Source organism: Mobula hypostoma, chromosome 8 (genome assembly GCF_963921235.1).
Source record: "Mobula hypostoma chromosome 8, sMobHyp1.1, whole genome shotgun sequence".
Taxonomy (NCBI): Eukaryota; Metazoa; Chordata; class Chondrichthyes; order Myliobatiformes; family Myliobatidae; genus Mobula; species Mobula hypostoma.
Window position 1 is genome coordinate 29826504 of NC_086104.1, and position 25219 is coordinate 29851722.

The following is a 25219-nucleotide window of genomic DNA, read 5'->3' on the forward strand; positions in this document are numbered from 1 at the left end:
GAGGAGGCCGTGGATAGACATGTCAGAATGGGAATGGGATGTGGAATTAAAATGTGTGGCCACTGGGAGATCCTGCTTTCTCTGGCGGACAGATAAATATTGTACTTAGCTTTAAAATTCAATTCCAAAAAAAATGAAGTTTTCAATTCAGTTCACTAAAGTCAGCCAATTGCATAACACCTTTATTTCACATTGGCAGATAAGAGGAGAGGAGCACAGCGTAATAGTGTTTTTCCACCTTTTAAGCATTTATAAAAGCAAACCATTAATGATCCAGTCACACTACTTTATGAACACAAAGTCATGTATAATGAATAGAAAATGCTATTCTAAGGTTGTATATCATGCCATTGTCATTTCTTTAATACCATTATACTAAGCTTAATTATAGACAACTAGGAATTTTCAATATAAGAACACATTTTTTCATTTCTTTGCATACAACTGGCATTTCAAGGATAGCATATTTTTACATTTAGTTGACTATTGTCCTCATCCTACAGAAAATTTCATTTTGGAATGGCAATGAAGAGCATGAAAGAAGCAGCATGCTGTTGGTTATTGTTCTGAGCTTGAAGCTATCTCTTGGTGATACATCAGAGGTTTGTGATTTTAAGGTGCAAATGTTGAAAAGTGGATCTAAAAATATGTAGAAAGGGTTCTTCTCTGAAGGAAACATGAGCAATATCTCATTAATAAGCAAATTTTGTTAAATCCAAATTTCATGTTGACATGTATCAATTTAGGTATTTGAAGCACAAAAATACTGCAAATGCTTTGGAATATAAAATTAATACAGAGAATTCTGAAAATGCTCAAGTCAGGCACCATTTTTGGAGAGTGACGCAGTTCACATTTCAGGCTGATGAGCTTTCATTAGAATTAGGAAAGTTTAGAAATAAAAGGATTAAAGTTGCAGAAGTGAGTTAGAGGTGGAAAGAATAAAGGGCATATCCACTAAATGTTCAAGAGAAGTCGAAGAGAAGGTACCTGGTGTCAGCTGAGAGGGTGCTGAAAGATTTGTTAACGACGTTCAGCTGCTTGGAGGAGGTGTAAATGAAAGGAGGTAAATAAAAACATTGGACAAAAATGCTGAAGCTGTGTAGTTGTTAGAAATCTTCAATAAAACAAAGAATGCTGTAAGTATTCAGGAGGTCAGGCAGTATCATATTGCTGAGTATTTCCAATACTTTCTCAGCTATGATTAACAACCCTTCACTGCTGGCGCTGTTATAAGTTGTGGCAATCAATCACTCCTGGTTCCATCCAACCAGTCATTCCCTTCATTCTCTTTACCTGAACTGCTCCTCTGAAAATGTTGTATGTTTTGGTTTTTCTTTAAAAGCACACATTTTCCTAATAAATCACATATGAATGGATCACTCACTTCTTGTCTTATATTTCTTTACTTGTACCTTTTTTCACTCCTCATACGTAAAAGGCAATTATCTTTTTCTTTAACAAAGAATCCTTTAAAGACATTTTTTTTCCACAGCCTGCTAAATCCACATCACCCTAGTTTCAGAAAATATATACAGTACTGTGCAAAAGTCTTAGGCACATGTTGCTTAAGATGTTTGCACAGTATTGCAGTAATTTTATGTATTGCACTATGCTGCTGCTGTATAAAAAAATCATGACAAGTGATTGATGATAAACCTGATTCTGATAAGGGTCTCTATTATGGACTGAGAGTGGGAAGGGGGCAGGGAGAGAGGAATCATGATTGGAAAAAGGGGAAGGGAGAGGGGAGGAAGCAGGAAGCACCAGAGAGTCATTCTATAATGATCAGTAAACTACTTGTTTGTAATCAAATGACCTTGCCTGGTGTTTCAGGGCTAGGTGTGTCTGCACCTGCACTGTCCCCCACCCTGGCATTCCTTCTCTGCCACCTGCCCCACACCCTCCTGCAGTGCTCCACCCTTGCTATTCCCAACATCCTTTGCTCCCACCAGATTTGCAAACGCGTTCTCAGCTCCATGTTAACAAATACAGTACTATACTTGTTAGCTACAGCACCCTAACTATATATTTGTACCTAAGACTTTAGCACAGTATTATAAATTTTTGTATTTGTGAGTTATATTTGTGTTTTATGCATTGTTTATAATTAATATCTTAAATCTACCGAAATTACTCAGTTGTATTTCTATTGGTTCTTTTTTCAAATATGATATTTTTTGTATGTTATTGAAGTAATGGGGATGATACATATAGTATATTAGTGCTGGAGAACTAGAGTTATCAGCAGACACTGCCCACGTTCATTGCAGCAGACAGATTAAGGGCTCCATAGCAATATTAATATTTACAGGTATTGATAACTAACAACACGATAATCTATTGCTGAGTTAGGACTTGTACAGAGCAAAATATATCATTTGTTATTTGTGCCGTTGCATACAAATATTGCACTGTTCTTGGTATAGTGATAATTTTGAGTACTTACTGAAACTAATATTGCTTTACTTTCGTAAAATTCTGCAATTAATATTTCACATTTAGTTAAGAAAAGATCAATTTTGATTACAGATTAGACCACTGTCTTATGTAGGAAAGAATTAATGACTTAATAACTTGTCTACAAACTAATACAGTACATTCAATAGTTTGTTGATTTTAAATGTTGCCAACAAAAGAACAGAGAAAAGCATTTTTAAAAACAGCATCATCTAAGAATTACTGAAATCATTAGGTTAATGCTACCAATATTAAAAATGAACATAGTTAGTGTTAAGCTTCTGATAAATAATGCGTGCTATAGAATTAACCCATAACCTTTGGTGTAAGAAAAGGAGATAACTGCATACCAGCTAATGTCACCAAGTAATCCAAGCTTATAACGTTTAATGCTTAAAATTGTTGACCAGTCAGTCGAAAAGTGGATATTTGGACATCTCACGGGATGTATTGCTTTAGGTTCCTCAAGCTTGCCCTGATATTTAATATCATAGCTCATCTTAACTTTTGCTTTAGTTCCTCATATTCTCAATTCCTTTATGATTCAAAATATCTCATCACACAAGCAGAAGTACCAAGGAAAATGATTCATCCCAGGCTGACCCTTCAATATAGAGCTAAACAGAAGTCACTAGTGACACTAAATAAATATGCATTCATTCCTGTAATAAAATAACTCAGCATACTCTTTTCCCAAAAGTTAAAATTATGAAGCAATTTGGTAAGTAACACATTTAATATTTTATAATTCATGTTCTCTTATTTATTACAGTGAGATTTTCTTCTAATACTTAATTATTTTAATTTTCTATGTTTTTACGATTGTATTACATGGAAACGTCGCCTTAGCCCCATTTTCAAATATTACACACATCCAAGTAAATATTTGTAGGTCCTTTACAATGTTAATGAACTAAGAGTGGACTGCAAAACACTAATTTCTTCGATCATTTTATTGCAATTTCCCCCAAATTTTAATAATCATTGTGTCCCTTTTCTACTACAATATAGGAGGCCATTTCATCTACCAGGTCCCTGCTGGCTCTCAGAGTAATACAATCATCTGCTTCCCCCTATTATTTTTCTTTAACCTTGCTAATCTATTCTCTCATGCCCATCAATTCCATTGATTCTTTTTCAATTTACCTATAGTATTGGTAATTTACAGTACCCAATTCACTTACCAGCACATTTTGGATCTAGGAGGAAACCAGAGTACCCAGAAGAAACCCATGAGTTCATGAAGAGAACATGCAAACTGCACACAGACAGTTGGAAGGTCAGACTTGTACTGGTGTCATTGATGCTATGAGGTTATATCATGAACTGTTAGGACTGATAGTTGTTTCAACAAAGATTAAGAAAGGGATGATTATTTCAACAAATTGTAATTAAAGTCTAAAGGGGAAATGCCACGTGTGAAGAAACATTGTTGAGTGATGAACATTGGCCAGTGTCACCACATAAAGAGACAAGGCTTATGTGGCACATGTCAAAATAGTGGGATTTATCACTCCTGGACTATTTAACTGAGCTCAGGAGAGACAATTTAACACACCTTTTAGATACATTCACTGCAGGACAACATTGAGGACCTAAGGGCAAGATTCCTGTGTTAGAGGGGGATGAGGGATTGCTGTGTTTTGTGTTTCATGGAGACATGGCTAACTCAAGGCACCCCATATTCGACAGATCAGACCTGAGGACTTCTTGATACACAGGATGGATCAGACGGCTGGTTCGGAGAAGGCAAAAAGTGGGAAGTCTGTGTTTCATGATTAAAAACTTTTTGGTACTCAGATGCAGCAGTCTTGTCCCACTCTTGTTCCCTCAGCCTGGAACATTTAATGTTCTACTTAACAAGAGAGTTCACCTCTGATGTCCTGACTGCAGTTTACATGCCGCCAAAGGTTGATGTTAAGCAGGCACTTGAGCTACGAAGTGCCGTCATCTGCGTACCCCAAGGCTTCAATCAGGCTTGTTTGAATAATCTGCTCAATTATCATCAATGTATCACCTGCAGTCCCAACACACTCAACCACTGCCATACTACCATAAGGAATGCCTACTGTTCGATACCAAGAACGCATTTTGGGTATTTGGATATTTCTGATCACTTGTCTGTCCTCCTCCTACCTGCATACAGGTAAAGGCTAAAGAGCAAGGCTCCAGAAGTAAGGACAATGAAGAAGTGGTCATGGGAGGCAGAGGAGTGGCTATGGAATTGCTTTGAGTTGGTGGACTGGCTGTATTCAAGGACTCCTCAGAGGATCTGAACAAATACACCGTGTTTGTCATGTACTTTATAAAAGCAAGATGAGGGTGTCCTCGCACAATCATTCAGTCTTCCCCAACCAGAAGCCCTGGATGAAATATGAGATCCACAATCAGCTGAGGGCCAGATCAGTGGAGATCAGAGTCCTGCTGAAGGGTTTTGGCCTGAAATATCGACTGTACTTCTTTCCATAGATGCTGCCTGGCCTGCTGAGTTCCTCCAGTGTTTTGTGTGTGTTGCGAGGGCCAGATCAGGTCTGGCAATCAAGTAAAATACAGGAGCTCCAGATACGATCTCTGGAAAGCCATCTCATATGTGAAGTGGCAACTCCAGACCAAACTTGAATCACTGAACGACACTCAACAGCTGTCACAGGGCTCTCTTAGAACTCATACAGCCCCTGACGACCCTGTGATTTCAGTGTCTTTGAGACCAATGTAAGAGCTGATTATTAACTTTAGGAGGAGGAAACTGGAGTTCCATGAGCTAGTCCTCTTCACGGGATCAGAAGTGGAGAGAGTCATCAAGTTTAAGTTCCTCGGGGTTATCGTTTCCAAGGATCAGTGAGTCTAGTGCATAAGTGGCATTACTTTATTACTTGACTTTATTACTTTATTGTCGCCAAACAATTGATACTAGAGCGTACAATTGTCACAGCAATATTTGATTCTGCACTTCGCACTCCCTGGAGTACAAGATGATAGTAAATATAATAATAATTTAAATTATAAATCATAAATAGAAAATAGAAAAGGGAAAGTAAGGTAGTGCAAAAAACCGAGAGGCAGGTCCAGATATTTGGAGGGTATGGCCCAGATCTGGGTCAGGATCCGTTCAGCAGTCTTATCACAGTTGGAAAGAAGCTGTTCCCAAATCTGGCCGTACGAGTCTTCAAGCACCTGAGCCTTCTCCCGGAGGAAAGAGGGACGAAAAGTGTGTTGGCTGGGTGGGCCGTGTCCTTGCTTATCCTGGCGCCACTGCTCCGACAGCGGGTGGTGTAAAGTGAGTCCAGGGACGGAAGATTGGTTTGTGTGATGTGCTGGGCTGTGTTCACGAACTTCTGCAGCTTCTTCCAGTCTTGGACAGGACAACTTCCATACCAGGTTGTGATGCACCCTAGAAGAAAGCTTTCTACGGTGCATCTATAAAAATTAGTGAGGGTTTTAGGGACAGGCTAGGTTTCTTTAGCTTTCTCAGGAAGTACAAAGAAAACACAACAGTGCCTCTACTTTCTTAGAAGTTTGATTTTGACAAACCTCTATGGATGTGCAGTGGAGAGTATATTAACTGGTTGCATCACGACCTGGTAAAGAAACACGAACACCAAAAGCCTACAAAAAGGAAGTGGATACAGTCCAGTCCATCACAGGTAAAGCCCTTCCCACTATTGAGCACTTCTACATGGAGCACTGTGGCAGGAAAACAGCAACCATCATCCAGGACTTTTACCATCCAGGCCATGCTCTCTTCTCACTTCAGTCATCAGGAAGGTACAGGAGCCTCAGGACTCACACCACCAGGAAAGGAACAGTTATTGCTCCTCTACCATCAGGCTCCTCAACTAGAGGGAATAATTTCACTCAACTTTACTCACTCAATCACAGAACTGATCCCACAACCTATGGTCTCACCTTCAAGGACTCTTCATCTCATTTTCTCAATACTTATTGCTTAATTTTTAATTATTATTATTTCTTTTTGTATTTGTACAGTTGGTTGTCTTTTGCACATTGGTTGTCTGTCCATCCTATTGGGTGTAGTCTTTCATTGATTCTATTCTGCTTCTTGTATTTACTGTGAATGCGCACTGAAAATGAATCTCAGGGTTTTTTATGGTGACGTATATGTACTTAGATACTAAATTTACTTTGAATTTTGAATGTTGTATTTGCTTTGGTCTAAAATAAGTTATTGCTGTCTTTGATGTACTGCAAAGGCCTTTGCCTGTCACATTAAGCTGTAAGGTAATGATTCTGCAGCTCAATTTAATAGTATTGAATACTGCAGCACAGAGTTTTCCTTTTGCAAGTTACTGTTATATCTATTGCAGTCAGTGTTCAATATCATTCGCTCCCTTCCCTCAAGTTCAAATTCAAGTCCATTCAAATTCAAGACTGTAAACGTATACAACCAAACAAAACAATCTTCCTCTGGAGCACAATGCACCCACAAAACATATATTACACACGGCACATAAAACAAAATATTAACATAAATAGATAAAAATATAATTCAGAATGCATGGAGTTTTCAGCACAGGTAAACAGTACAGTAAACAGCTCACTATCCGAGTGATGAGAACTCATTGGTGACAGAGTGGTCATTAGTCTCACAGCCTGAGGGAAGGTCGCAGCAACAATTTTCACTCAGTAAAACCAGGAATTAATAGTGGTCTTCAGGAAAAGCAAGTTGAAGGAACACGTATCAGTCCTCATCGAGGAATCAGAAGCAGAAAGGGTGAGTAGTTTCAAGTTCAAATCAACATCTCTGAGGATCTATCCTGGGCCCAACACATTGATGCAATTACAAAGAAGGCACGACAGAGGTTATATTTCTTTAGGAGTTTGAGGAGAATTGGCATGTTGCCAAAGATACTCACAAATTTCTATAGATGTGTCATGGAGAGCATTCTAGCTGGTTGCAACACCAGCTGGTATGGAGGGGCCATCGAACAGGATTTTAAGAAGCTGCAGGAAGTTGTAAACTCAGCCATCTCAGTCTCCTCAGAAAATGTACATGTTGCTGTACCTTCTTGATTAGTGAGGAGGTGTTGTGGATCCAGGTTAGACCATCCTTAATATGCACACCAAATCACTTTGTGCTCTTCATTGTCTCCATGGCAGAGACATGGATGTGCAATGGAGAGTGGCTGACCTGCACCTTCCTGAAGTCCATCCAGAGTCATCTCTTTTGTCTTGTCCATGTTGGGACTCGGGTTGTTTATTTGTTCTTGCACCATTTGACAAGCCTCTTTTCCTGCTCTCCGCATGTCAAGTTATTGTTACTGATGAGGCCAACCACTGTTGTATAATCAGCGAACTTGATGGATCAGACAGTGCAGTCGTGAGTCACCAGTGTGAACAGCAGCAGGCTGAGCACACAGCCCTGGAGGGCATCAGTGCTCAATGCGATGGAGCTTGAGATGTTGCTGCCAACTTGGACTGACTGGAATCTTTCCATCAGGAATTCCAAGAAACACTTTCAGGGAGGGGTGTTGAGTTGCAACAAGGACAGATTTTCCCCACCAGCCTCTGAGGGATGATCGTGTTAAACACCAAGTTGAAGTTCATGAACAATATCCTGCCTTGTGAGGTATCATTTTCCAGGTGGGACAGAATGAAATGGATGGCCAAGCGTAGGACATCATTAGTGGACTGGTTTGAGCAGCAGGTGAAGTGGAAAGGGCCCAATGTAGCTAGAAGGTGGGATTTTATATGATTCAGTACCAGCCACCGATTGTTGAAGTCGGTGACACTGGGCAGTAAGCATTTAGGCTCTTGAGCACCAGAATAATTGTGGCTTTCTTGAAGCCTGCAGAGACATTGGATATTTAAGATGTCCGTTAAGACCTCTATTATCTGGGCCACACAGTCCCTCAGCACTTGACCAGGTACGTTGCCTGGCCCTGCAGCTTTGCATTGGTTTGCCCTGGCTGGGATCCTCCTCACCTCAGCTGCACCCATTAGTGTGCCTGTTCCACGGAGGGAGAGGGGAGCTTTCTTCAATGTCACATTATTCAGCATGTCAAATCGTGCATTGAGGGCATTCAGCCTATCAGGAAGGGAGGAATCGCTGTTCTTGATGCCCAAGGTGGATTTGTAATCGGTTATGGCTTGGATACCTTGCCACAAGTGTCACTTATCCCTGGTGCCACAAAGGTGTTTATAAGCTTTCAGTGGGCACTCACACTTTGCCTTCCTGATGGTACAGGAGAGCATGGCCCTTGCTGACCTTAGAGCCATCCTGTCCCCCAATCTGAACTTCAGTATGTGGATGATACGTCATCACATCAACTTTGAAGAGGATTTCTGATGTATCCTGAATACCTTTGTCAAGGCAGATCGTGCTCTGGGTCTTGTGTTGATTTTTTAAAAAACGACATAAGTCCTATTTCAGCCACTGCCCAACCAGCTACTTATCTGGCCTTGCCCTGCCTTGGCAGCATTCTCTTCTCAAAAGCAGATATCGACTCAGAGATAAACCACCGCCTGAGTAATGCTAGTGGAGCCTGTGCAAGATTAAGGAACAGAGGCTTTGAAGACCACTACCTACAGGTCTAAACAAAACTTTTGATCTATAGAGCTTACTACATTACTGTCGGAGCTGAATCATAGACCACCTACAGCAGGCATCTGAAATCCCTGGAACGATACCACCAAAGATACTAACGAAGGAGTTTTGAGGATGAGCTGGAAGAACAGACGCACTAACAACAATTTAGGCTACCATGAACAGTGTCTCCACCGTGATAAAACAATGCCAATTCCAATGCATAGGACACATCGTCCGGCTGCTTAACTCACGTCTCCCCAAACAAATCCTTTACTCCCATTTGAAGGAAGGTCAGTGAGCCCCTGGTGGGCAAATGAAACGTTTCAAAGATAACATTAAAGTCAGCCTGAAGAAATTCAACATAACATCTAAAAACTGGGAAGAGATTGCACTCAACAGATACACCTGGAGGATATCTGTTCAAGAGGGAGCTGTGGTACATGAAAACAACCTCCACTGTGCTGCAGAGAACAAGGGGTAGCTGTGAAAGGAGGCAATGAACGACCAAAATTCCCAACCATTAATCACAACCACCACTTACTCTTGCCCACACTGCACCAGAATATATGGATCCTAACTGGCCTCTACAACTATGTGAGGTTCACCAATAGACACCTTCAGTCTCTCTGTTGTAAATCCTTTAAAGTGTCATTTATTTATCTCAACTCTTTTACTCAATAAAATGAGAGATAAATAACCTGAATGATACGTTAAAAGAGCAGCTGGTTTGCTATATTTACGGGAACCTTGATTCAATCCTGACCTCCAATACTATCTATGTGGAGCTTGCATATTCTCTTGTCAAGCTGCATGGATTTCAGCCAGGTACTCTGCTTTCCACCCACCTCCCAAAGAAATTCAGGTCGATGAACTAATTGACCTTTGTAAATTGCCCATAGTGTACAGGAAGATGAAGGGAACACATGTATAATAAAATATGATTAGTTTAAATGGGATGGGGTGGATTTGGTAGGCCGAATAGCCTGTTTCCCTGCTGTGTGATTCTATGACTATCTCTCTTTGAGAAACCATCATATTTTTCCTGTTTAAATCACCACATGTGTGTCAATTTCAAACTGCTTACCATTTATTACGATTTTAAATTTCACGATCATGAACTGGAATTTATTAAGTATAAAAAAAAGTAAATTATGAAGTAAAATTATTCCCTCAAGGGTTACTACCGTAGCTAGTTGTAATTACCCTCCTCAATTATTGATGGAAAAAAGCTTGCATGGAACTGTGGGCTGTGGTGAGATCCTAATCACTGCATATTCATGGACCTTGACACCAGGTAGAATGAGAAATACAGTAAAGTAGGAAATATCAAAAAGAGAATCTCCACCAGTTCACTATTCTCAGTTCTGTCCTTCCAGATGCAGAGGATTTATATCTGGGGCAGCTACCCATTGAGGAGTTGGAGTAGAGACAGGTACTATTACTGTGCAGGAAGGGCCAGATGTTCCTACAGAATAGTGTGGTCAGTTTTACTAATTCCGTTTCACTTCTCGAACATTCAGGTAACCAAGATACTACCATAATTTTAAGACTATAAACTAATTTTGTAACAACATTGTGCTGGAGGTTGTGCCATCTATAATGTTCATTGGGTCACACAGTCTCCAGGTTTCTCTGGATCTTCTCCCTCGATTCTAATCCACTTCTTTTCAATTTCAACCTGTAGTGAAATACATTCCAGAATAAATAAGGAGGAATTACAATAACTCACAGAACAAAAGAAAGAGAAAGCTAGCCTGCATCTGCTTCATTTGTTGAATCTTTTCATGGGTTTGGGGTGGATTACGACAGGTTGGAAGGTAAATTAGTGACCAAACCAGTATGGTTTAATTTCAGATAGAAGCACCTTTGTTTCATCACATATAAAGAATCAACAATAGAACTATAAGTGAACCATCCATTTCAAGTTTGGTTAAATCACGCCCATGTGGGTATTGCTAAGACCTGTATTCAGTCTTTTTTCTAATACTATCAATAGTTGAGATGTCCAATGATGTAATATTAAAAACAAATTAAAATCTGTTGATTGTGAGACATCATAGTGAAATTTTTGCTAATATACAACGTAAAAATCTAGCTGAAAAATAAAAATGTGCATGTTTGAATGAAGTCAACTGAAGGTAGTTCGCGATGGTCTAGATTTGGATCAAATGCACAGATTGCATAATTGGAAATATTGGGTAGCTTTGCTGGAGATGGTAGGCCATTATGAGCACCAATTCAATAATTTTACCAATTTCAATTGTTTTTTTAAAGTTCCATCAAAGACCATGGTTAGCATTATTTTGGTAGATTTGTGTGATAGTAATTCATTGAGCTAGATATATCTATTTCATTTTGCAGTCTGTGGTTCAAATGAAAATAAACAAATGGTCATAAGCAAATAATAACTAAATTTGTTGCTCTGATGTTTTATGAAACTGCTTAAAATCATGGTCTTAGAGAAACTAATTCAAATAATGGACACGTGATACCATACCACTCATTTTCTTTGGGCTATTAACATGTAAAATAATATTTAATATACTAATTCATTATTTGAAATGTTTACACAGCTAAAGTATGGACATTTACATTTTATGCTTTGTTTTAAATATTACACAACATTTCAACTTTGTCAACTTCATAAACAATTAAAACAATATGGAAGTGCAGTGGGAAATAGCCAAGTAATATAGTTTTTTTTAAGTTTCTTTTTAATTCTTATTTTGCCTTCTATTAGTCAGAATTTATCTCATACAAGTGAAGTTATCAAAACAATTTAACTACCCTTAATGACATAGACTCTGAATTTTATCTGAAAATTAATCAAGTAACAAAGTAGAATCTGGCAAAATCAGGAAATTTCTGAGAAAATGGGCACAGTGGTATTGTTGGAGCAAAATACCGTGGATTTTGGATACCAAAACAAAAACAGAAAATGCTGAAAATGCTCAGCAGCATCCATGGTAAGAGAAAGAAAGCTAACATTCTGGGTCAAGGGCCCATCAGAACTAGAAGATGGAAAACAAACAGAAGTTGCAGCCAGGAGACAAGTGGAGAGAACAAAAGGAAGGACTCTGATTGGGTGTAGATTTCTCTTGCAACCACGGGCAATGCAACACTTGTCCTTTCACTTCTTCCCAACACACAGAACCCAGGTGAAGGTGAAGCAGCAATTCACTTGCTCTTCTTTCAGTCTACTATACTGCATTCAGTGTTCACAGTGTGATCTCCCCTACATTGGTGAAACTAGATGTGGATTTGCTGATCACTTCATGGAGCATTTGCACTCAGTTTGCCTGGCCAACCCTGAGCTTCCCGTTGCCTGATATCTTAATTCTCCATGGCATTCCCACTCAGACCTATCAATTTATGGCCTCCTGCACTGTTACAATATGACCCAACAAAGACTTGAGGAATTGCACCTTATCTTCAGTATTGGCATGTTGCAGCTTTCTGTACTTAATATTGCAACTTGATTTCCGTCTGTATCAGTTGTTCATCTGTGATACTGACTCAACTTGGTTGTTGCTTTTCTCTCTCGTGGAGTGAAGCAAGTGCTCAGTCTGACCTACTGGGCATGTCTTCTTGCTGTACATCTCACAACTCTTATTCGCTTGTCTATGTTGTCACTCTCTTAATTGCTCTCATTGACTAAATAACCTTGTTTATTCTTACCCCATCTTGGTTTTACCCTATCAAAGACATTGTTGCTCTTCAACTCTTGCATACTACCAAATTAAGACCATACGGCATAGGAGCAGAATTAGGCCTTTTGGCCCACCAAGTCCATTCCATCATTTCCCTCTAAACCCCATTCTCCTCCCTTCTCCCCATAATCTTTTATGCCCTGACTTATCATGAACCTTAAATGTACCCAGTGACCTGGCCTCCTCAGCTGCCTGTGGCAATAAATTCCACAGAATCACCACTCTCTGGCTAAAGAAATTACTCCTTATCTCTCTTTTAAATGGACATTTTGACTGACAGTCTCTGATCCTAGACTCCCCCAACAAAAGAAACATTCTCTTCACATTCACTCTATCTAGGCTTTTCAGCATTTGATAGGATGTAAAAAAAAGTCTATGCTTTTATTCCTTCTGCCAAAGTGCATGACCATACACTACCTGACACCGTATTCCATCTCCCACCTCATTGCCCATTCTCCTAATGTGCTTAAGTCCTCCTGCACCCTCTGCATCCTCAACACCACCTGAACCTCCACCTATCTTCATATCATCCGTAAACTTGGCCAAATCATCCAAATCATTGCCATACAATGTAAAAAGAAGCAGTCCTCACACAGATCCCTGCGGAATACCATTAATCACCAGAAGCCAATCCAAAAAAGATCTCTTTATTCCCACTCTTTGCCTCCTGTCAATCAACCAGTGCTCTATCTATGCCACTATCTTTCCTGTAATAACCTGGACTCTCATCTTGTTTGGCAGCCTCGTGTACACCACCTTGTCAAAGGTCTTCTGAAAATCCAAGTACACAACACCCACCAATTCTCCTTTGTTTATCCTGTTTATTATTTCTTCAAAAAATTCCAACAGATTTGTCAGGCAAGATTTTCCCTTAAGGAAACCGTGCTGACTTTGGCCAACTTTGTCATGTGCCTCAAGTACTCCAAAAACACATCCCTAACAATCAACTCCAACATTGTCGGCTCAACCACAAACTGCTCCAACAAGCCATCTTGGAGACATTTCACAAATTCTCTCTGTTGGGATCCTGCATCAACTTGATTTTCCCAATTTATCTGCATATTGAAATCCCCCATGACTATGGTAACATTGCCTTTTTAATGTGCTTTTTCTATCTCCTGCTTTAGTTTGTAGACCATATGTTGGCTACTGTTCGAAGGCCTATAAATAACTCCCATCAGGGTCTTCTTCCAATCCTATGTCTTCTTTCTAAAGATTTGATTTCACTTTTTACCAGCAGAGCCACGTCTCCTCCGCTTACCTACTTGTCCTTTCAATAGATTGTGTATCCTTGAATATTAACCTCCCAACTACCATCGTCTTATAGCCATGATTGTCTGATACCCACAACGTCATACCTGTGCTACAAGATCATCTACCTTATTTTGTTTACTGTGTGTGTTCAAATAAAACACCTACAGCTATCATTAATATGCAAATAAATTTGAATAATTCAGACTGATGGAATATATGCACTTTCTTCAATCTTGGTGTTCATGACCTTGTTCTTAATATAAAACCCATACAAGAAATTTATCATAAATAGGCAGGATTTATCTTTCACAATGCAGGAGCTAAAGAACTGGCTAATTCACAAATGCTATAGAAATAAACTGAAGCAAAGATGAGCTACTGGAAGAATTCAGGGGGTCAAGCAGCATTTATGAAAGAAACAGACAGTCAATGCTTCATGTCAAAACCCTTCAGTCTAGATGAAGGGTCTTGACCCAAAATCCTGACTGTTTCCCTCCCAGATGCTGCCTAATCCCCTGAGTTCCTCTAGCAGCTTGTTTTTTGCTCTAGACTCCACCATCTGCCTCCTGTGTGTCTCCTCTCCAGGAAATAAACTGTATGGTTTAGGGGTTTAATTTGATTTGGCTCAATAAGAGTATTTATCTAGAGCTTGGATTAAGAACTTTAAATAGAAATAAGAAATTGCTGGAACTACTCCACATCCATGAAGAAACACTGAATTAACATTAAAAGTCAAGGAACTTTCACTAGAATGCTGGCCTATATAGTGAGTTATTTTTAATGAGAAAAACAAATAAGAGGAGAAGGAAAACCTTGATATCAAACCTCCACTGCCTTGCAGCTTTTCCCACCCATGGGGAAGGCTTTGGGAGTAAACCTCAAGGTAAAAATCCGGAGCTGGAGTCCCTAAGGCAGTTCTGTGTTGAGTTCAACACTGACTGGCAACTACTGCAACACAGTTGGTGCCAAACTGTATCAGTCTCGGCTGTTCCTTTATCAGCTGCGTGAAGATGGGGAGCCTGTTGCATGGGTTGTGTATTATCTAACAGCTAGGATGCAACATCCATGGCTGATACTGACTAACAGATAACCTCCTTTTAATGAGACTAAACCCACTTACAAGATAAAAGTAAAGGTAGAAAACTAACCTTAATTTTGCATCTTTTATGATCATTATGCCAACTCAGACCACATGATTTACAGGTATCAGCAGGAATAACTTTCGCAAGGAAGTTTGCTGACGATACGAAGATAGGTGGCGGGGCCGGTAGTGCTGAGGAAATGGAGAGTCTGCAGAGAGACTTGGATAGATTGGAAGAATGGGCAGAGAAGTGGCAAATGAAGCACAATGTTGGAAAATGTATGGTTATGCACTTCGGCAGAAAAAATAAACGGGCAGACTATTATTTAAATGGGGAAAGAATTCAAAGTTCGGAGATGCAACGGGACTTGGGAGTCCTCGTACAGGATACTCTTAAGGTTAACCTCCAGGTTGAGTCAGTAGTGAAGAAGGCGGATGCAATGTTGGCATTCATTTCTAGAGGAATAGAGTATAGGAGCAGGGATGTGATGTTGAGGCTCTATAAGGGGCTGGTGAGACCTCACTTGGAGTACTGTGGCCAGTTTTGGTCTCCTTATTTAAGAAAGGATGTGCTGACATTGGAGAGGGTACAGAGAAGACTTCTAGAATGATTCCGGGAATTAGAGGGTTAACATATGAGGAACGTTTGTCCGCTCTTGGACTGTATTCCTTGGAGTTTAGAAGAATGAGGGGAGACCTCATAGAAACATTTCGAATGTTGAAAGGCATGGACTGAGTGGATGTGGCAAAGTTGTTTCCCATGATGGGGGAGTCTAGTACAATAGGGCATGACTTAAGGATTGAAGGGCGCCCATTCAGAACAGAAATGCGAAGAAATTTTTTAATCAGAGAGTGGTGAATCTATGGAATTTGTTGCCATGGGCAGCAGTGGAGGCCAAGTCATTGGGTGTATTTAAGGCAGAGATTGATAGGTATCTGAGTAGCCAGGGCATCAAAGGTTATGGTGAGAAGGTGGGGGAGTGGGACTAAATGGGAGAATGGATCAGCTCATGATAAAATGGTGGAGCAGACTCGATGGGCCGAATGGCCGACTTCTGCTCCTTTGTCTTATGGTCTTATGGAATATTGGTCTTCCAGTGATAGATTTCTACATTCCAGATGTGATCAATAATTTTCATTTACATAAATAATTTAAATTTCATGGCTCACATCCTCTCAGTCTAAAATATGTTAAGAGTTTAACCATGGACATGGTAATGAAAATAAACTGGAAATATTAAATGCAAACAACAGGAATTCTGCAGATGCTGGATCCTTACTCATAATAATTTCTCCTTTTGCTCCTCCCATTTCCTCCAAACTAAAGGTGTAGCTATGGGCACCCGTATGGGTCCTAGCTATGCCTGCCTTTTTGTTGGGTTTGTGGAACAATCTATGTTCCGTGCCTATTCTGGTATCTGTCCCCCACTTTTCCTTTGCTACATCGACGACTGCATTGGCGCTGCTTCCTGCACGCATGCAGAACTCGTTGACTTTATTAACTTTGCCTCCAACTTTCACCCTGCCCTCAAGTTTACCTGGTCCATTTCCGACACCTCCCTCCCCTTTCTAGATCTTTCTGTCTCTGTCTCTGGAGACAGCTTATCCACTGATGTCTACTATAAGCCTACTGACTCTCACAGCTATCTGGACTATTCCTCTTCTCACCCTGTCTCTTGCAAAAACGCCATCCCCTTCTCGCAATTCCTCCGTCTCCGCCGCATCTGCTCTCAGGATGAGGCTTTTCATTCTAGGACGAGGGAGATGTCTTCATTTTTTAAAGAAAGGGGCTTCCCTTCCTCCACTATCAACTCTGCTCTTAAACGCATCTCCCCCATTTCACGTACATTTGCTCTCACTCCATCCTCCCACCACCCCACTAGGAATAGGGTTCCCCTGGTCCTCACCTACCACCCCACCAGCCTCCGGGTCCAACATATTATTCTCCGTAACTTCCGCCACCTCCAACGGGATCCCACCACTAAGCACATCTTTCCCTCCCCGCCTCTCTCTGCATTCCGCAGGGATCGCTCCCTACACAACTCCCTTGTCCATTCGTCCCCCCCATCCCTCCCCACTGATCTCCCTCCTGGCACTTATCCGTGTAAGCGGAACAAGTGCTACACATGCCCTTACACTTCCTCCCTTACCACCATTCAGGGCCCCAAACAGTCCTTCCAGGTGAGGCATCACTTCACCTGTGAGTCGACTGGGGTGATATACTGCGTCCGGTGCTCCCGATGTGGCCTTTTATATATTGGTGAGACCTGACGCAGACTGGGAGACCGCTTTGCTGAACATCTACGCTCTGTCCGCCAGAGAAAGCAGGATCTCCCAGTGGCCACACATTTTAATTCCGCATCCCATTCCCATTCTGACATGTCTATCCACGGCCTCCTCTACTGTAAAGATGAAGCCACACTCAGGTTGGAGGAACAACACCTTATATTCCGTCTGGGTAGCCTCCAACCTGATGGCATGAACATTGACTTCTCTAACTTCCGCTAGGCCCCACCTCCCCCTCGTACCCCATCTGTTACTCATTTTTATGCACACATTCTTTCTCTCACTCTCCTTTTTCTCCCTCTGTCCCTCTGAAAATACCTCTTGCCCATCCTCTGGGTCACCCCCCGCCCTTGTCTTTCTTCCCAGACCTCCTGTCCCATGATCCTCTCGTATCCCCTTTTGCCTATCACCTGTCCAGCTCTCGGCTCTATCCCTCCCCCTCCTGTCTTCTCCTATCATTTTGCATCTCCCCCTCCCCCTCCAGCTTTCAAATCCCTTACTCACTCTTCCTTCAGTTAGTCCTGACGAAGGGTCTCAGCCTGAAACGTCGACTGCACCTCTTCCAATAGATGCTGCTTGGCCTGCTGCGTTCACCAGCAACTTTGATGTATGTTGCTGGAAATAGTAAATACTATGTTATCCTTTAAAGCAGAAGTTTAGCTTTTCCCTGTAAGGGTATTCCTCTGCAGGAAGGATGTGCACAAGGTGCAAAGGAGATTCACCACAATTTTGCTTGGGATGGAACAGCTCAGTATAAAGTGAGAATGGAGGGATTGGGTCTTTTTTCCCTGGAACAGAAGAGGTTAACTGGGGACAAGATTGAGGTATATAAAACTGAGGTGTATAGATAGGTTAGACTGCAGGAAATGTTTCCCCAATCAAAGAGAGGTACAACTAGAGGACATAGGTTTAGAGTAAGGAGTAAGAGATGTGGAAGGGGTCTTAGGGGATAATTTTCAAACAATTAACTTTTCAGGCTGAAGACCTTTCATCAGTATCATTATGACTTCAATATACAAAATAACCAAAAAGGGGCTATTGCAACAATTCTCTGCAAAATTGTACCTGGCAATTAAATTACTATTTGAAGCAGAGCCTACAAAAAACTTCTAAAATTCTTTGATGCTGTAAGTTTGGAGCAACAAGAATACAAGGTCAATACTGAAAGATAATAATGAAAAATCAGGAGATGCTCATGTGGAAGCTAGAGGCACTGTGCCATCACAATCAGTTAGCTGTGATGAAAACTAAGGTGCAAATCTGACATTTAGAGCACAAGAACGTCTGAGCCAATGTAGTATGTAAGGGAATCATAAACCTTTATTGTTCTTCAGAAAATAGATCAAAGCAGAATAAAGATATCATGGAAAAGAGCAATAAAATAAAAGATAACTTTTCAATAATAAATTATCTCTGAAAATGATGAAGTAGAGAGTTCCATCGTTTCGTCAACACTTCAGAATTACTCATTTCACTTTAGGGAGTGCTATAACTAGCAAGTCAACAGTTTTAAATAAGAAAGGAAGGGTGGGGAAGCAGTGGGGTTTCCAGAGACAGAATTGTAAACTTTAGGTCCTTGGAAACAGTGAGTACAGCCACTAACAGTGGAACAATTTGACTTATAAATGATCAATCTTGTTTTGTAAAAATATATTGACAATTTACCAAACAAACGAATTTCAAAGAAGATGGTAATACAACTGACCTGGTAGTGGTATCGAGCTTTAAGGTGAATGTGTTTCTCTGGCTGAATATCACTCTCTGTGCCAAATGACTTCACTTTCGCTTTAGAAGCTGATGAGTCAGGCACCTCAAATTCTACAGCGACAAATGGCTCCCATTCTGAAGGTATTTCCTGGTCTGAACCCAGCTCAAGTTTGCAAGAAAAACAATGTGGATAGTCAGATGCTGTAGAGTAAGATGAGAGAATTCATTATTACACCATCGATCTTGTTTTGTAAAAATGAGGTGAGAAGGACTGAGTTGACCTTAATGTTGTTTGTACAGAAAATGTCCATATGTGTTACCATTGTCAGCTAATAAGATTATATATTGTAATTACATAAACATGCGAACAAAATACCATCTATTAAAATAATAAAGTAAAAATCCAATTTTACTCATTATTTTATGCAAATACTTCCTTTTTGAAAGTGTGCAGTAGATTCTGGTTAATTGGGCCATCAGTTAATCGAAGCAACTACTAGTTTGGGAGATGATTTAAAGAACAAAATATAATCAAATAGATAGTTGGGATTCCCTTTGTTTATTTGGGATAAGATGCCACTTAATTGGGGCAAGAGACTGTTACTGAACAACTTCTAACTAGTGTCAGTCATGTGTACTTACATGGCTGTTAGATACTACATTGTGCTTTGACTGAACAGTTTTTAAATAGCGTCAGCCATTTGTGTTTATGTTCAAAGCAGTGATTTTTGTCACTGATGATTGGTGTAAGACAGTAAGCAGTAAGACAGTTCAGGCAAGGTTTTGCTCACAGTGTTTCAAATATTCAGACATACAGAAGTGAGAAAAATGAAACAATTCTACTACAATGAGTTAGGAACTACAAAGAATTTGATGATATCAACAATCACCTTGAATGTTGCCATGAAAATGAGGATTAGGAGGATGCAATCATTGAAAGGATTGTATGAAGGCAGTCCATGTTCTGTACTACTAGATATGTGCATTGATTTTGTTCAAGAGATCACGGCAGTGTACACTGAATTCCTTCATTGATAACTATTAGGAACTAATACACCGTTTTATAGCATTGTAAAGTATGGACAGTGTTCTATTTTTAATGCATTTCTTTTAAATACATAATTTGTTACTCAGTTAAAATTAGTTTGTGTTTTTATACCCCTTTAACTATTTCCATGAAATCTTGGCTAATTTCGGGAGCCGCTTAATTGGGCCAAAATGAGCTGGTCTCAGTGTGTCCCAACTAACCGGAATTCACTGTACATTGATTGACCAATATTTTATTAATTGCCACATCTACGGTGCATTCTGTTTTCCATGGTACAAGTAGTGAGTTACCTCGACTTCACTTTCTAATTGTTCCTCCAATTCTGATCTCTTGATCGTTTCCAAATCTAAATGCTCCCTCTGTGATATCTATGAATTTAGCTATCCAGTCCACAAACTTTGCAAATCCCTCCTTCCCAAATATTACCATCTCTTTACTGTTGTTTCCTTCTTTAAAATTTTCTTGAAAGATATCTTTAGTTACTGTGCCCTTTGTGCCTCAGTATCAATCTGATTTGGGAAACCTTTGTTTTGTTACAATAAAGACATAATTTAAATACAGTATACTATTAAATTAAAAGCAGCAAAGAGGAATTTCATCTTTTAAATTCCTTGTCTATGTCCATGAGTTCCACAATGAAATGGTAAAATTTAGGCCTCCCATTGCTGTAGTTTCAGGTTCTCTTCCATCTGTGTCTGAGGGTCCAATCAATCCCTATTGTTCAAACTTGCAGAGTCTGCACTATGTAGTTAGAGCATGATCAGACTCATGTTTTCATTTCAAGACAAGTATGAAAAGTACTTTTCAAATACAGAAATATACTTTCAGCTAGAAAGATGGAATTTAGAAAAAAGAGCACTAGGCAGGACAAAACCTCAATTATTCCTTTGCATTGGAAGATTATAATCATAAAGTAAGTTATATTCACTAAATTATTAAAAGAAATGCTTTAGTAATTATAATCTTTCTTTGCAAAATAAGGATATTAGTCCCTCTTGTCCAATATAATCAATACTTTCACTTTAGCAGACACAATTTAAAATCTTATAATAAGTGTTAAGTTTGAGTGTTCAACATTTTACTCTGTCAATTTGATAGCGTGTGGCTTGTGTAAAATGTTATATTATGATTGGAAATCAGCATCTATGTGTACGCGCTACCAGGTTAATACATATTCACCAGTAGTTGTGATTTCTACACACTAACTTTGCACAATTGTACTATGCAAAAATACCTGCATTCTTGTCGGGTAGACCATCAATCCTCCAGACAATTGCCCTGAAAGCATGTTCATACTTAGCAGTTCCAATTGTGACTTGCATAACTGGTTCACCACCTGATGTGCTAACAGAGCCAAGTCGAGCATTCCGATTCATTTTAGCCTTCAAGGACTTCTGTCCGAAGAGATGCACAGTGCGAAATATTTTGGACCAAGCCAAAGGAACAGGAAAGCGGATCATCACATTTTCACAGTACTTGGAAGGCAGCATGTTTTGTAGACTGGAATAAGCAGAGGACATGACTAGAAATGCCTGCAATTCTGTGTAGGCACCATGAACTGTGACCACACCCTTTAGAACAAAGGGAAGCTCAGGATTATCAAAGACTGTTTTAAAGCGCATCAGTTCCACTCTACAGGCATCAGGAGGAGTAAATCTAAGGATTCTGGATTTCTCAAACTCATTTTCTTTCACACACTTATGAACACGGTAATCACAGATCTGAATCCATGTGCTATCCATATCATTTTTAAAGTAACTGTGGTCTTTAATTTGAAGCTGCAAGTCATTCAAAGTTAAGAAACATTCAACATTGCCATTAATGAAGCACAAACAATGAATATGAGTCATTACTGAATTTTCAAAGAGTTTTCCTTCCTTTGTAAATGTACCCCAGAAATGATCTGTTATCTCAAGTGTCATTTCTTGCTCTTCGTAAATCTTCCTTCGCTGTGTTGGGAGAGGTAGCTTCATTAGTTCCTCCTCAACTGCGGCAATGAAGTCTGTGATGTCCCTGTAGTCAGTTGTTCCAAACTTCAATACCTGCTCAATCTCTGCCTCATGCAGGACTTCGGGTTTCGGATGATACTTGCGTTTTTCTGTGAACGACACGTGTTCAATCTTCACCGTGTGGATTTTACCTGACTCTTTGTAGCTCTCCAGCTTGGGTTCTGAAAGCCTGCAGTAAGCTTGCAACTGTAATTCTTTGAAGGGTTTCTCAAGGCCCTGCTCATAATATAACTGTAAAATACCACCATCCAGGAGCTTGAGATAGATTGGACCCCATTGACGAGAAGACATCATGTTTTTCTTTTCAGGAATCCTCATCATTAAAGGCCACCCATCTTTGCATTCACGTTTGAAGAGATCTCTACCAATAGATGATGGCATTGGTGTAATTAACAGCTTGCTTCCTGATGCTGAACCCTGAGACAAATGGCAGTCCTCTGCTTGTATTTTTTCAAGCTTTTGGCAAAGGGCCATCAGAGAGGAATTGTTCTGAACTTGATGGTGTCCTCTTATTTTGGGTGGATGGTTTTCATGATGAAATATGTCTGCTGCATTAATGCCTGACATTTTATTAAGGTGGTTACCCTCCTGTTCATACTGAACAGCATCAGTCTGTAAAACACATCTCTGATTCCAAAAAGGGTTGGTGTATCCATTCTCATTATTGTATGACTTGAAGTGATTGGTTTGTGATTGTTCCTCTATCTTAAATAAGTGGTTATCCTTGGGTGAAGTCGGTGTAATTGGAGACTGAGGCCCATAGGTTGGGCTGCAAGGAAAGCTTGTGCAATGTGGAGAAAGAGGTGTGCTACTTTCGGAGGCAGATCTCCAGGCTGTTTCATGTTGAGAGGAAAGATTTAACACCAAACCATTGGATCTGAATCCTTTGAGCCCACTATCTGATTTGAAGGACCCTTTTGGTGATTGGAAAGCACAATCATCATCAAAAGTAACCCAATTTGGATAACTGGCAGAACACATGGTTAATCTGATGTGCTTAATTCATAAGAATCTCCTCTTTTCACAGTTCTAGAAGATGGATTGCAACTTGCCTCGCTGAAAAAACAACCAAAGAAGGATTTTAACTTTCAGTTGGTAATCCAATAGTTCTAAATGATAACAAATACTAGATTACACATAAACAGAAAAATAATGATCCTTTTTTGAACTTTAGCAGCCTTAAATGTCTAATAGCAGAATATCACAAGATGCTTTTCCTAGTATATTGCTACTGTGGTTATTCAATATTCAGCTAACCATTAGATGGCTCTCAGGCCTAAATAAACACTTTTCATGACTTTTAAAAATAGATACACTACAACTGAAAAACATTCTTCAGGAACAGCATTAAAAATGCAATTGTCTCTGTAAACAGTCTCTAAAATCATCTAAAATTGTTTAGTATATCTATTTTTATCTTTAAAAATTGAATCAGTTTAGCAACTGAGATCCATGATGATACTTCAAACACTGCCGCTCAGGAAACGTTACCAAAAATAGACTGATGGATAAACGGATGGAAAATACCACTATACACGCAGTGGAATTCCTCAAAATAACATACCATACTTTTTGTGGAATAGCTCCAATAATTTTTCATTCTATGTGAAATTATGTCAAACATATATTGTCCTTCAAGTAATGATGTTTTCTGGTGACTGTGTTATCTCTGTTTGGAAGTTTGTTCATGAGTTACGTATACTTATGACACAATGATATAATCACATGTGTGATGTAAGCGTATGTGGCAGTTGTTAATCTTTACTAAAAGTGAGAGCACATATTCTGGAGCTTCTGATGTTTCCTCGTGATTATTTAAGATGATGCTTCCCAGCTCTACAATAATACCCCTCCTCTGAATATACTACTCTTTTTAATGAGGAGAGCCAAAAGCTAACAACATTCATTGGGGCAAGAAAAAGAATGAAGTATTTGTCGATGATTGCTGAGTAACGGAGCAGACCAGAGAACTGAAACATCCAAGCCATCCCACGTCAGGGACAAAAAGGAGTGGGGGGGAGAGAGAAAAAACAATCGTGACATTGAAGATTTGAAAATCACTGGTGTACAGTAAAGCCATGACCACTGGTCAAGCAGCAGCCATTAAAAAGGCAACTTCAGCAACAAACACTGGCAATGACAGGAGTAACCACAAGGGATTTAAACATAGTGAGAAGTGCCTTGTAACATTGTCACTATTCGGAAAAACACAAGACAAAATGTGGCTCAAGTGCAGACAGGATACAAACATAGAAAGCCGAGGACCTTACGTTCTGTCACTTGAGTTCATTGGATATAAGCAGGCGCAGAATATTTCCTTAAGAGAGTAGGAGAAGGTTGGTTTATTTACATAGATTGACTCCAAGAGCTATCGCTAGTTTACTAATCTGGCAGCTCCACAGAGACAGAATTCATGCACAACAGCTAAATGCACATTTGAGGAAAAGAGATAACATTTTGTCACATGTGATATTCTTGAGAAAATTGGTATCAAATGTACATATTTGTTTGGGTTTCTATACAAAGCAATGGTATCAAAGATATATTTTTCTCTCACATTACTCAGCTTCAAATAATGCAGCTTCAAGGTCAGTATCCATTATCAAGGAACATGTGAAAAGAAAAGCATCTTACAGTTATTTGGCACTGATTATAAGCTATCTTTGTTCATTTCCAACTCTAGCACCGTACAATGCCACAGGATAACAGCATGGTGGAGCTGTTGATATATCACAGACTCTGAGTGCAGATGGGTTGACTGCAACCCAGCTCAGAGAAAAGTGGCGGCATAATAGTTTGAACAGAAAAAGCAAAATTATGATTCACATACTAACAACTCATTGGGAAGAGGCCAAGAGAAGCTGCAGAAACAACATATGAAAGTGAATGTACAAAAACCAATGAATACGTATGAAGTGCCGAAGTGGGAAGTAGTGATAATACTGCAGTACAAAATTATATCTTGTTCAAATGAAGGAAAAAACTAGTCAGGATGTCATACATTCTTTAGATCAAGAAATCACTGCAGGACCAGAGTCTCAAAGGCAGTCAAAAAGGTCCAAGCATCTGATTAAAAAAAAACAGATGTAATTCCTATATACATATGAAATAGCCTTT

At 39.7% G+C, this 25219-nt stretch overlaps 1 protein-coding gene across 1 annotated transcript in view; it reads right to left on the bottom strand.

Annotated features, from left to right (window-relative positions):
* Positions 1-170: 170 nt before the first annotated feature.
* Positions 171-25219, bottom strand: part of LOC134350434 (stonin-1) — a 36693-nt gene continuing 11644 nt past the window's right edge. Inside the window, exons 2-4 of the mRNA XM_063055626.1 lie at positions 21328-23158; positions 19044-19246; positions 171-10685 (exon numbers count right to left, since the gene is read on the bottom strand). Of these exons, the coding sequence (XP_062911696.1) occupies positions 10611-10685; positions 19044-19246; positions 21328-23083 (2034 nt within the window). The 5' untranslated portion in view covers positions 23084-23158 and the 3' untranslated portion in view covers positions 171-10610. The remainder of the gene's footprint in view (positions 10686-19043; positions 19247-21327; positions 23159-25219) is intronic.